We start from the raw sequence: 13,636 nt of genomic DNA on the forward strand, positions 1-13,636 counted from the left end.
GACGCGCCTGGGTGCCTATATCTGCAAAATGATGCATGATGCAATTAAGATATAAGCTATTAATTTCTGTGTCTTTTCAACTAATACTTACTAGTCTGGAAAATACGTACAGTATTTGTAAGTATTACTGCCTCTCACATTGATTTTGCAACAATTGTTGCTGAATTTAATTAACTGAAATTCTTCAGATGAGGTGAAATTCTAAACACCTTAGAGCATAAAGGTGTTCAAGACGTTTGAGATGCATTCATTCATCATTGATCTGTAGAATTATTTTCCTATAAAGGCATGTAGTTTGTCATAGCTTAAGCCATATTGCTATTTATGTTATGTAGCTAGATTTGTTTTGTGTTCAGGATGGTTCTGAATCTGGCAGTTCCTTGTTTTTTGACTTCCTTGAATTTTTCATATATGAGCTGCATTAACTCGTTTTGTCTCGTGTTAAAAATGAGAAGTGTGGTGTTGTCATGTACTGGAAGAAAACAGTGACAGAGGAAAGTAGAAGCATCTTTCTATGCTAGTGTTGAGTTGTCTGCTTAAAGAACAGGTACCATGTCTCAAATTTGGAAAATGTAGTGCATGTAAGTATGGGTTGATGGCATTCCTTCCCTGCCTGTTACAACAGGATTTCAAGTGAAAATGAAGTGCCATGTGTGATTTCATCACAAAGTATTTTTAAGCAAGGAAGTGATTTGGAAATCTGTGGTGTTCTTTTTTGGGTTGTCCTGTATGTAAAAGTTGTTCCTGTCATTTGCTAAGAAATAGATTTGTGTTGTTGTTCTTTTATATACAAGAGCTTCTGTTATTAAAGTATTTACATAGCTTTATTCACATTCATTCAGGATATATGCATGTTTGTGTACGAGTATAGCATATTTATGCAGTATTTTATTGACTGAACTCGTGCCAAACAATTTCATAAACATTCACTAATAAATAGAAATTTTAAGAAAATATAGTTTTATTACAAAAATATTTAGTATGTGTTAATGAAATAATTGATTTTGAGTTGTAGTATACAGTGTCTTAAGAAATTTCACTCTGAAAAATGTGCCAGCCTTCCGAGTGTTTTGCGTATTATTACCAAAATAGTAAAAATTTAACTGATACAAACAGCATAATAAATCCGTGTTCTTTTATGAAGATACATGGAATTTTAGTGCTTGACCACATTATTCAGGATAAATTTTATACATAAAACATGTAGACAAGGAATCCAAACTGGATACACAATATCTGAGAAACAACTACTTTGTGCTCAACTTCATAAAACTTCAGTGTATGTAAGAGACAGTTGATGAATTACAAATTATATTATTTATTGTGGAGTCTTCTAGGTATAGTACTATGTCAATAGTATAAATGTTTTCGGGGTTTTGTTGAAATGATTAGCAGGCATGCACAAGTGCAAGTGACTGGGACAGAGTGTAATTTTGCTTTGTTTGACAGGGACAGCAGCAGGAGGTAGGGCATCGCCATGGTGACAACTGGTACATACTGTGATTGGAGGATAAATATCATGCCCTGCAGGCTAGACGCGCGCTTGGCAAAGATGGCCGTCCAGCAGCCAGCCATCCTTTTAAAACATATTTTATAAGTGAACACAGTTATTTTTAAAAATGATGTCTTGCACAAGATGATATTACTCTTGTGCTTATTCTGATTTAATCAATGATAAGGAGGATCCCAGATTAAGCCAAGAGAGAAGGTTTACTGTCACCAAATTCCAAGACTCAACTTTCTTGTGTGGGTCTCAGAATTTGGCAGGGAGAATGAAATGGTTGTAATTATGTTTTTTATTTACTTGAATATTTAGCCAAAAACAAAAGAATGTTCATACTATGAGTCAATATTTTACCAAAAAAGGAAAATCTGATAAAAAGAGACAAAGGACACATACATTGCTGTGAATAGAGTAAGAATTTGATGCATTAAACTTGCTAATGATATGTTTTACCTGTAGAATGGGAAACATGATATTCTGCTGACTGCAGCAAACTAGTATAATCAGAGCTTCTTTAAACAGTGCAGTTTTAAACCTTAATTGTTTAAAATAATAATAAAAAAGCAAAACATATTTGTAAGATTTGAGGTTTTCACAACGGTGAGTATGAAGATTTCTGTCTTCTGGGTTGTTGCGCTGTGTAGTCTGGTCGATGTTAACCAACGTTTCAGAGGTCATACTGCCTCCATCATCAGTTCGATCGCCCTGATGACGGAGGCAGTATGACCTCTGAAACGTTGGTAAACATCGACCAGACTACACAGCCAACAACCCAGAAGACAGAAATCTTCAAAACATATTTCTAAGTCGTGGACATCTTGTTTTTGTGTGTCTGCAAACCTCCTTGCCATATAGTATAATACAATTATTGTTTAATGGATGTTCAGTTTCTAGTATGTAATTATAAGTATCATTATTATTTTATTATGTATTATGTGTACTCAATTTTATGTATTTATTGTTGTATGAGGAAAGTTACTACATTTCGGTACAGTGCATTCTGTTAGGATGGTCGTTACCAGTACAAAGCAGTCACAGTCCCTGTGGTCAAGTGGTTGCTCCTTCTCCGTTTTAAATAAATGAGTTGCTGTATTTTTTAACTTTTCAAAATTATTGTGTAATGTGGTTTTAACTTTTCTTGTTGCCCTGTTTACTTTTACAGTAAAATGTGCTTGTGCCAAGGGACATTGTACGGTTTCAGAAAAGATTATGTGTACCACATCTAGAAGTACTGCACAGTGCATAACCTAATATATTTATGATCCAAATCACATGCTACACTATTATTGAAAGGTCATTAAAATAGTCTGAAGGTTTTTCGTTTTGTTGGTTGTGCTAAATTGTTTTGCCTTTCCGACGGGAAGCACGAAGCAGCAGCACAGAAATTACTGCATAGAAACCAGAACGTATTCAGACCGAGTGTTTGGCATTAAATACTTTAAATTTATTACAAGTAATTTTATATTTACTCCTTATCCTAAAGACCAGAAAAATGGTCCAGTGGTTTTACTGTATTTCATTCTAATTTTAAAGAGGTGTGTAGCACACATCATTCTGTTAGATTAATTCTTTGATCCATATTAATCAAAATAGTAGTGTACATTATCACATATACTGTCTTGCTTCCACATCCTCATGTTTTACATTGGTGTTCCACAGTCTGGAGCCAGCTGGGGGAAGGGAGTGTGGGGGTCAGCATAGATAACAGCATAATGGTACAGAGTTTGGAGATGTAGTCAGAACAAAAGCTCATGTGATTCTTTGCATCTGTGAAGCTTTTGATTGTAATATCTGAAGTTGTCAGGAACTCAGAGGAGAATCTACGGATGTGCTGAAACCAATAAATTATTGTTATCTTTAGGTGGTCGAGAGATTTTAGCAAAGGAGTGACTTAGTGTCTGCCATTTTACCATTTTTTTTTTCCTACAAAACAATTATTTACCTGTGATAAAAGAAATTGCTTGTGCTCCGGACTTTGTGTGTGCCCCATATCTGTTTGAAACTGGTGCACATTCTCTTGCTTCATTAGATAATTTTTTTAGTGTGCCTGGTTGTGGAATGCTTCTCAGGTGAGCAGGAGAGATGTATAGGAGGCAGCCTTGTGTGTGGTGATATCGTCACATAAATACAGAATGTGAACAATCTCTTTGATACACTTGGTGACAGGCAAGTCAGACTACTGAAGGGAAGGCAGTTACATACAAAATACAAGATCACAAAATACTTATGGCAGTACAGGGAAGGGTGGAATGCACTTGTAGTTGACTGTCATCTTTCTTGCAAGTACTTGTTACAGGTAGAATGAACGGGGTCCTGTCGTGGGCAAGGGTGAGGCTGTGGGACCCGTGCTGTTTGATCCTGGGGCTGATTGCCATGAGATAAACTAGTCCCATTTACTGTCACATGTTGCACTTTATTTATCAGTTCACAAGATTTTTAATCTGTTCTGTCGTCACGTGTTTGTCACGGGAACAACAAATTTCAACATCAAACAATTAAACAAAGAAGAAGGACTTTAAGAAATGGAAGCATGTTAAAAACTGTAGATACCTGGTTTGTGACCATACAAATTAAGCCCTAAATTGGGGGAATTATGTTAGGTTTTGTTTTATAGTTTGGTTTAGTGGAATGTGGCAAAATCTGTATCAGTAAACAAATGAGGTCATGTAGCAGACTAGAACTAATTATGTGACATGGTGAAAAATTTGTTTTCACATTAAGACCATTTCTGTTCACCATTGGGCTGTATATTCATCTTACTAACAGCCTGTAGTGTTCAAGATACAAGGTTTTGTGATGGTGAAAGCATGGATTGCGGTCCATAGGTTATGACACCACAGGCTTATTAGCTGGTTATTGAAGTTCCTTCAAAACGTTGGTAACCAGCTACAAACCTACATGGCATCATGACCCAGAAGGCCACAGTTCAGAACTTGTTCTTTCCAAACAATATGTGCTATTCATTAGTAATCCCTACATTGTTATGCTTTGCTTTTGTCTGTCTAGTCATGAAGTCACTCAGGCTCATTTTGCCTGAACAGTAAATCTTCTACGTTTGTTACATCACAGATATGACAGTGATCTGTTTACTTCCGAGCCTTTGTCACTGATCTGAGACCCTTCCTTCACTTTGTTTATGTATTGGATCACCAATCTGGGAGATTGTCTCTTCATTATTGCAACATCTCACTTTATCCTGTAATTTAATTCTGAGCCATTTAAGAAAGCTTTACATTTTTAATGATTCTTTATTTTATGTATGAGATTTGCTGATTGGTTTTAGTACTAAAATGATGGACCTCGACTTTAAACTGGATTTATTCGGAGACCAAGTGTAGAATAAAAGATGATTTTCCCGTCCACTTCAAGATGAAATGTTCTACATGTTCTAACAAAAGAAGGTGAAATGCAAAATTTCAAAGATTTAAAAATGCAGGTTGTAAGAGTGTAAGGAGCAGTATATTTTTAAAGAAATTTATTTGTTAAAATAATGTATAGTGTATTTTTTTTTCACCATAAAGAAAGATAATTAATGCTGGTTATTCTGGTGCATCCCCTTCCATTGTGATTAAATTTTGTCCAAACTGAAGTACAAGTTTACTATTCTAGAATATATACATGTTTCTGTGTGTGCCACATTTTCCAGTCTGTTAATGTCTTTCAGTAGTGAGGTGATAACTGTACATACTGTATATGAGTGTTCTGACTAGCAGTGTGTTTGTACGGTGGACTTGTCACTAGCTGCGGTGCTCCTAGTCTAGCCGAAGGCATTACAGAATTTTAAATCTTGACAGAACGTGCTTCCTCCACAGTTCCCCGCTCCCTTTTCTTCTTGAATTTCTAAAGCGATAAAACTTAAATTTTGATACTGTGAAATTAACTAGAATTGAATTCTACTGTACCCTTGTAGATGCGGCAAGCTTTTATTTCCGTTTCCTGGAAAACACTGCACCTCCATCTGTAATTGTTGCAGTCATATGTTGGTGCCAGCTTCAGGTTGGAGTAAAATCCATCCTCAGCACTTTGTAAAACCTTATAGAACACTTTTAACTCAAGCATTTTCTACTGGGGTAATATTTACACATAAAAATTGCTATTTGCTCATATCTTAATTTTAAAGTGAAATTTTACATATTGTGTAAAATTTCATAGTCTGAGGTTTCTTAACTTTTTCTTGGATATGATTTCTTGAAAACCAGGCAATAGACTCTGATTCCCAGTTCTAAAGGGTTCTGACGATGGTGGATTACACTTAAATTTATTTGTTATCTGGACTCTTTCCATTTCCTTGTTTAAAAGAAGAAACCACAATGTTTTGGAAACTGCCTCATGCTAACCACACAAGGTAATCATACCAGGTGCAGACTCCAGTTGAAAATGTCTGTGACTAACCGATGTATGCATTTTAATTTTACTGAAAAAGAATAAGACATCAATATAAACCAGAGTTTAAGTTCAAAATGGTGTCTGATTTTAATGCCACTTCACAGTTGTATTTGCTGATGATACATATGTGTCTCATGACAGGATTACTACCAGAATGCATCATCTTAAAGGTCCATTGTACAAACATGTATTTTGTAGCTATCTGTGTTACATAATCATGTTATGCACACTTATGCTAGCAATCTTTCATCTTCAAAGAGCCACATCACTTGTCTGCATGAAAAAAAAAGCTCTGCAGCTTAAAGATTGCTCCCTCCCCCCTCAAGAAACAGAGTATTTCATGAAATAAAATATAGTAGGGACTAATTCAGTTAAGGATGTGATTGTGCACTGATTCACAGAGTTATGGAAGTCAGTTTCCACATGTTGATTCCTTGTGAACTTGCTGTGTTGTGCAGAAAATCTCAAATGTACAATTTTGATAGAATGAGGGAGCAGTTACCAGAGCAAAGACAATATTACACCTGCATTGCAAATGTTCTTAGATTTAGGTTTATACTTGGATAATGATTACTGTGTACAAAGTACAGCAGTAGACTTTGAAGTCAGATCATGGCTTAGCATTAAGATATCTTCCTCTGTCATTTATAATTGAATTCAACAAGAAATGGCTTCGCTATTCTTATTGACTTCTACAGGTTTGTCACCATCCACTTGGGTGCATGTTCTTTCACATCTTTTTCCCTCTGTTCCTGAGAGCACACGGCTGCTAGAGTAATTCTCACGGTAAATAACTGGTGACAGACAGAATCATCAAATGGTAGTTGTTGAGTTGTGGAATGGACTTCCAGGACTTTGTGAATTAATTGTAATTAATGTGACTGCTACTGAACTCACACATTTGTGTGTATAAGTCACCTGATGTTACAAACAGACAATAGAGATATGCCTTCGTTGTTCAAATTTAATTAAAACAAAATTTGTTGTTGTAGTGTCTATTCTGATAAAGGGAACTGAATGTGTTTGTATTTTCTTGTTTGTCGCTTCCCTATGTCCTTTTCTGTACAGGTAGAACAAATTGAGTAATGAGTGCCAGTGCCCATGTGTTTAACCCTTTCCATGCTGATTTAACAATAGATGCTGCCCCTGGTTTGTATGTATGCGTGGTAACTTGCGTATAATTCTTCATGGTACAATATGTGAAAAGGAGAAAAAAGATTTATATTTTCTCTGACGGTAAACCATTTAGCATGGAAGGGGTTAATTCAGTTCTCATCTGTTATTCAGGCATCCAGAATGTCTTAATCTTGTATGGGAGCTATAGCCAGTTCTTTAAGGTACTCTTCTTTCTGATGCCTGAATTATTTTGGTAGATCTGCTATTCATTTTGTTTTAATTCTTAAGATCACATATGTAGTGTCTAATACATAAACACATGGTTATTTTGAAGTTTTAATTATGTGATTTAACAGTTTAGTGGTACAAGACAAGTTCCAACAGTGAATCATGTGAACTGGAACAAATATGGTTCTGCTTTGCATCACTTCAAATCCTGGCATGCAGACATTATCCTAACTCAGGTTTTTTTATGGTCTTCCTGATTTCCACATCTGCTTCCATCCAGGTAAAAGATTTGAAGCTTTCATGGTAAATAAATGCATTAAAATCCTCTCACATGATCGGCCACATCAGTGTAGTTGTTTCAAAGACCGTGATGATAGAAACAGAGCATGTCTTCGAAAGTGCATTTATCTCAACACCGACACAGCTGATTGCCCATGAGGATTTTAGCACATTTCTTCCATGTACTTGCCAGTTCATCATTCATTGTACCATTTGATATATAACCTACATGGCTGAAAAATCATCGTTACATAACTCCATGTGACTGCATTGCTCTGGTACCACACAAAACTGAACACTAATTTCCATCTAGGACATAAGAGGTAATTTATGTCAAACTAAACTAGCTCTGGTCATTGTATCATTGAGCCAGTTCCATCTTCTCAACCCAACTTCCTAATAACCACCTTAATGTTATGTTTGTATAGCCTGTCTTCCGTGTGGCTGTATTCTGAAGTTTCCCCTCTAGAATTCTGTAATTTTGCATCATGTAATCTGTAGAAAGAACACACACACAAAACAAAATTTTAAATATTTATTTTATAATTCCGTCACTATACATAAGTGTTCTGTTGTGCTGAGTTGGTGGTCGGCTTCTCTCTCTTCCAGACGATGACTAGACCCTGCTGGTCGCTGGTAGCCAGGAGTGATTCATCGTAGTTGAAGCTGACCCCCAGCACTGGACAGGCATGCCCCTGGAGCTTGTTGACACATGGCTTCTCCTCCCGCTCAATATTCAGGAAGTACACGCATGAGTCCTCACTTCCTGTGACTGAAAGATGCAAGTAAGATGAACTCATCTTATTTACAGTGAAGCAAGCCGATGCTAGTAGTTTTATACGTGTATTGTGCCTTGGCACTCAGTGCCATGGCGGTGCGTTGATGAAAGTCTCACACTCGGGTTGCCTCAGTACTCTTGGGTAGGAGGCTAGGTGGGTCTACAAAGTTTTTATGCAACACACTGCGAGAGTGGCAAATTGAATGTAGTTGGAGTCTACTAGTGTAAATCATACACAGAAATGGATTACTAAATTGTTTCAAATTTTAATTTCCTGCTAGAAGTAGCACATAATTTGAATCAGTTGAATGAAGGCAGGTACCATAAGGCCTTACCCACGCAGGCTCCCTGTCGGAAAGACATGATCGGGCAAAAGATTGAACGGACAAGGCAGTTCTTATGGTGGACTGCAAACTTCCGTTTCAACTGAAGACCTCCTTCCTTATCCATGACCCTGTAACAAAAATCAGGCTGAATATGCATGGGTGTGTGAACTAAAAGATGGTCAGGTTACAGGAAGGCACTATCAGAGACATGTAACACTAGGCCATGTGTCCTGAGTGGAACAAAGCGTACCTGAACAAATATAAAACATTGGCAGCACAGTTGACCAAGAGGGTGGGGTCTCTTGCCTCCCGGCTGATCCATGCTCGCCATGAGATGCAGGTAATGGGGCAGTTCTCAACTACAGTCAATCGACATAGCTTACTGAGCTTTCCTGTCTCCAGATCAAACAGGAAGGATACAATTGTACCCTGCAACACATGGAGCTTAAAGATTATATTTCTGAAATAAGGATTTTCAAATAATACAAAGAAATTGTTTAGTTATATTCAGACACAAAAATGTGAAAGGTCCTTATTGAATTCAGCCTGCCAACGTGAGTTGAAAAACTCATATTTGGATGAAAAGGTGTGAAGTTTTCCATTCTTACCTCTTAAATAAAATTTATGAAAAAATTCCATATTGGTCCACAGCAGAAATACTGAACATATTTCAAGCACTTCTTAAACAACATTCCACTCTCAATGGCCTTTCTTATGCAGGTATTACAGAAACTGTTAAGTAAGCCTTTAGTTGGGCCCTATTCAGAGCCAGCAGAATCCATTTTACATACAAAATCATGAAACAGCAAATTCCTAAAAGCTGTACACTTTCTAGGGGGAGACCACCTGCAATCTCAGAGTTACCTTGTTGTTACCTGCCCACAGCAACTGCCCACTAGCATCACAGGCCAGTGCCAGGACCTTACCCCCCAGCTTGCTGCTGCCACCTCGTGGGTAGATCCCCGTTGACACGTTCAACACCTCGACCATTCCTCGCGAGTTGCCCGCCTGTTGGCTTGTCAAGGTCTGTAGCACACTTATAGTTAGGTGGCTGTGTTCTGGGTAGTCTAATTATGTGGAGAGATAAGGTGAAGGGCTGGAATTATTTTTTGTACATAACTATGTTTTCAAACTGCACATGTCACATAGCAACTGATCAGGAGATGATGATGTAATGAATTATGATTTGGGAAGGAGACAGTTGTGGCCTGTATGAGCTGTGTTAACTTTTTTGCTTGGAAGAACTGAAAAATTCACAAAGAAATTCAGACATAATGGACAGCATCTGGAATCTCCAGAATACAAACCAGGCATTTACTGAACCTCAGTGGGAAGTGGTTATGATAATCTCTGTTTTAGGGAAATGTATTCATTTGGCTGTGGGTAGCATTTACTGGTTGGGACAATACCAAGACCGCTCTTGCTATGAAATGTGAATGTTTTATCACCTCTAGAACAGAAGCTGACACCAAGCCTCAATACCATTCAGATACTGAAATGTTTATCCTTCGTAAATTAAACTAAATTCATAAAATGCTAGCGTGCAGAGCCAGTAAAGTAATCAGTAATGGGCCAGACAAGTACAGTTTGATTCCTGACAGATGTTTTCATCTTTGCCCACACAGCCTCCTCCTATTCAATGGGAATTGGCCCTGGTGGCCAGCATATGAAAGTGATTCCTGCATGGCACTTTGGTACCGGGTCACCACATCTGTGTTGTTACTTCTCTGTTGCCAATATCTGAAGGATACAATCACCATGTTGTTATTGGCAGGTTGGAATAAGCATGACAGCATTTCTGCATCCATCTGATCCTTGACGACACGTAAACACTTCTGACTTGCAACATCCCACAGACACAACGTTGCGTCCAAAGAGCAGCTTACCATCAGGTCATTTGACACTGACCAGTCACAACCTGGACATAGCACAGGAGAAATAAGGGTTTCTGACAATCACTGGTTCACTTTACAATTATGATGGGCTCTGTACATACCTCAGGTATACACACATAAGACATTCCTGGAGTTGGCTATGCTCCCATCCTCAGATGATCAGAATGCCTTCTTCTGAAGGTTTTACCATTAAAATATACAAGCATTTCTTGTTTCCCCCACCTGAGGTATGCTTAATTTATTTCTTGCCTATCATATGCCCCATCCATTTCGTCTCCATTTAGTAGAATACCCTAAGAAATATTTGGCGAAAGGTACGAACTATGAAGTTAATGTGACAGTTGATTACTATTCGTAGTGGTCTCACCAGTAACACCTTTCTTGTGGCCTTTTAGAACAACCTCCACGTGCGGAGGATTCGCTGTCACATTGCAGATAGACACTGTGCCATCAAATGAAGCACAGCAGAGACGTGAACGGTCATTGTTAGCAAACTTTAACATTGTCACACCAGCTGTGTGCTGAAATGAAAAGTGTTTGTCTTATTTTTGTTTTATAGTATCTTGATGTGTTCCACAGCAGTTCTGCATGATCAGTTGAGCACTTACTTGATCAAATATATGATGTACACCAACAAAAGCATAGTTTTCTGCTATTGATGTACCCCCAACAATTGCACGGGAAGCTTCAGCTTCTTTTGTTGGTACAAGCACTCCTTGATCACTTGCAAAATTATTTTCTGACGGAAACTGAGAGATCTCTGGTGATTCACTAATCTGTAAACAGAAACTTGTGTAATTTGAGGTTTTCGCAGCGGTGAGTACGAAGATGTCTGTCTTCTGCGTTGTAGCTATGTGAAGTCTGGTAGAAGTTTGCCAGTGTTTCAGAGGTTCTCCGTCTTAGAGCCATAATTCCATCACTACAACCCAGAAGACAGCCATCTTCGTAGAAAATCATATGATGACGATGATATGAAAACAGTGTCTATGAGCGAGTGCAGCAACTCATTGATTCATTACACTGCAATTATGTTTGGCGTTGTCTTTTGTCTGAGGTATTTTCAATGCATATCCACTTTTGGGAGCTGGTTCTGCTCTTGTCTTCATGTCACCATTATGCTGGTTAAGGTGGTTAGCATACAAGTTCAGTATTCAAAGGGTTCTGGGTTCAATACTAACTGCTGCCACTAATACTGAAAATAAAATGAACATATCCGACATCTGACAAGCTGATGACGGTTGCTGACCCATCTTCTGAAGTATAGCATTATGTTTATGCTAGTATGTTCAAATGTTCTGCCAAATACAGAAATTTTATTTACATGTACATGTACATGCCAAATTGGTGATGATGTGGTATTACTGGAAATGACTGCATCAGTGTGTCCCCGGTTGAATGGTGTTCGTAAAAATTTCCTCAAACAGCTAAACATTGTGAGGTAACAGAAACACAGGTACAGAGCACAGCAGTGAACTGTGAACACTTGCATACATTGAGCTCACCCTACTACTGCTCCTTGCACTGATGCTGCGGCTGTGGATGCTGCTCTGTTCGCATGACACGCCATACCGCTGCTGCAGAAGCTGGCTTCGTATTCTTAGGTAATGCTTCCGAATCACTGAATCCTGCTTGACAAATACACCGTTCTTCTATTAGCAAAATCAAAGTGGTCCACAGAAATCACAGCAGGATTCGGCCTAGCCTGACCTAGCATCATTCTGCAAGTCCCATAATGTTAGTTATGATCTCCTAATAGTACCAACCAGCTTCTTCTAACCAACTGAAGTCTCCCAGTTCTTATGATGCAACATCTTCAAGGAATAAAAAACCCACATTTGGGAAGAGTGTAAACCATCTGCCACCTATGCAAAAGGACGTAAGGTAAAGTTACTATGGTGGCATAAAGAGGAACAGATGTGAAGCTCCATGCATTCTTTAACCTTGGAACTAGATACTCCTGTTGCTGACTCTAGACATGGAGGAGAAACTAACCCCCTGCCCCTGCTGAGAATTGATGACATTCCCACAGCCAAGCACTTGATAAGTTACTGGCTTCTAGACCATAGAAAGTAAAGAAGCACTAAACTCAAGTGGTGAATTATATAATAAAGGGTTAGTGGCATGGAATATGGCTGTCTTTTTGGAATGTTGCACCGTGAGACACCGACTGACTTTTCAGAGAGATCACCCTGATCTTGGAGGTAGTAAGCACCTCTGAAACATCAGTCAATATCAAACAGACACGTGATGGAACATGCAGACAGCAGCCATCTTCATACTCATCCGTGTGAGAACCTTCGATCTCAAACCATGAAACTACCTCTCCTTTTGTGTGTTCCCGCAACAACTGACACCTCCTCCTTATGTAGAGTGTTCCTGTTGAAACAGAAATCATAGGACTATCAGTACCAATAACATAATTAACCTTAAACAGTATTAGTGTTTACCACAGCTGCATCACATCCAAACATGGCATCTTCCCTCCAGACAAGTGCAATTTTATGGAAATAAAACTATATCCCTAAGCATAAACCTACATAATGAGTGATCCTTTTTATCCATAATATTGTGCGGCTTTTGCATATTCGTAGACCCCTAATGTGAATGGCATAAGATTTAACGTCAAAGATGTAACAACAAAATGCAGCGCGGGCCCTTGGTTGTAATAAGTGATTAAAGGTCATTTGGATGTAAGTTCAATTAACGCTACGAGATGGCAGGTATTCTAAGCGTTGTGCTGCCATCTATCAAGTGAATACAGACAACCCCACTCCACTAAAATTTTCAAGGAGGCTATCTAATTTTACGGTGTCCTTTTACATAAAAAGATGTTACATCTCACTACATACTGCAACGTAAATCTTAACACAGAAAAACAACTTGTAAACCGACAAAACGTTGCGACATAACTAGTTTATTACCTATAAAGTAGAAAAAAATAGTCTTGGGACAACAAAATATTTCTAAAATAATATCGTAATACATACTGAAATTTGGATGATTTGGTGCTCGATGAGCGTTATATCTTGCATCAATTGCAAACGCCTGCTGCTGCCACACAGCTGCCATGTTGCATAATAATATAAACAACGACAATGTAAGTCAATACATTAGATATCTTCAT

The 13,636-nt window shown here is 38.1% G+C and overlaps 2 protein-coding genes across 17 annotated transcripts in view; one reads left to right on the forward strand and one right to left on the reverse strand.

The window, feature by feature from the left end:
* The window catches only part of LOC110829972 (prominin-like protein), a 44,388-nt gene extending 37,049 nt beyond the window's left edge, over nucleotides 1–7,339 (forward strand). For all 15 annotated transcript variants that reach the window (XM_087354786.1, XM_087354790.1, XM_022064260.2 and 12 more), the window contains one exon: nucleotides 1,450–7,339. Coding sequence is in view for 5 of the 15 variants with exons in the window: in XM_087354792.1 (XP_087210918.1) it covers nucleotides 1,450–1,468 (19 nt within the window). In the remaining 10 variants the exon portion in view is untranslated. The remainder of the gene's footprint in view (nucleotides 1–1,449) is intronic.
* A 695-nt stretch (nucleotides 7,340–8,034) lies between these two features.
* LOC110829953 (WD repeat-containing protein 13) lies at nucleotides 8,035–13,614 on the reverse strand. Of its 2 annotated transcripts, XM_022064213.2 has the most exons (10): nucleotides 13,500–13,614; nucleotides 12,833–12,888; nucleotides 12,015–12,137; nucleotides 11,121–11,288; nucleotides 10,880–11,033; nucleotides 10,369–10,535; nucleotides 9,482–9,625; nucleotides 8,868–9,046; nucleotides 8,627–8,745; nucleotides 8,035–8,285 (listed from the first exon to the last, which is right to left on the reverse strand). In XM_022064213.2, the coding sequence occupies exons 1-10, from the start codon at nucleotides 13,579–13,581 to the stop codon at nucleotides 8,068–8,070; spliced, it is 1,410 nt and encodes a 469-aa protein (XP_021919905.1). In that variant the 5' UTR covers nucleotides 13,582–13,614; the 3' UTR covers nucleotides 8,035–8,067. The 2 variants fall into 2 exon arrangements, with proteins under 2 accessions (XP_021919905.1, XP_021919906.1); XM_022064214.2 differs by lacking the exons at nucleotides 12,833–12,888; nucleotides 13,500–13,614 and adding an exon at nucleotides 12,960–12,998.
* Between the last annotated feature and the right edge of the window lie 22 nt (nucleotides 13,615–13,636).

Source organism: Zootermopsis nevadensis, unplaced genomic scaffold (assembly GCF_977971745.1).
Source record: "Zootermopsis nevadensis isolate Lab colony 2312 unplaced genomic scaffold, Znev_1.0 Znev_ptg000024l, whole genome shotgun sequence".
Taxonomy (NCBI): Eukaryota; Metazoa; Arthropoda; class Insecta; order Blattodea; family Termopsidae; genus Zootermopsis; species Zootermopsis nevadensis.

Bases quoted from the DNA above. Each gene is read 5' to 3' on its own strand.
- LOC110829953 (XM_022064213.2), bottom strand. From the start codon at position 13,581: ATGGCAGCTGTGTGGCAGCAGCAGGCGTTTGCAATTGATGCAAGATAT. The intron at 12,138-12,832 runs GTAGTTTCATGG...TTTGTCAAGCAG, and splicing joins GGGAACACACAAAAGGAGAG to GATTCAGTGATTCGGAAGCA. The intron at 10,536-10,879 runs GTGAGACCACTA...TGCTATGTCCAG, and splicing joins CCACAAGAAAGGTGTTACTG to GTTGTGACTGGTCAGTGTCA.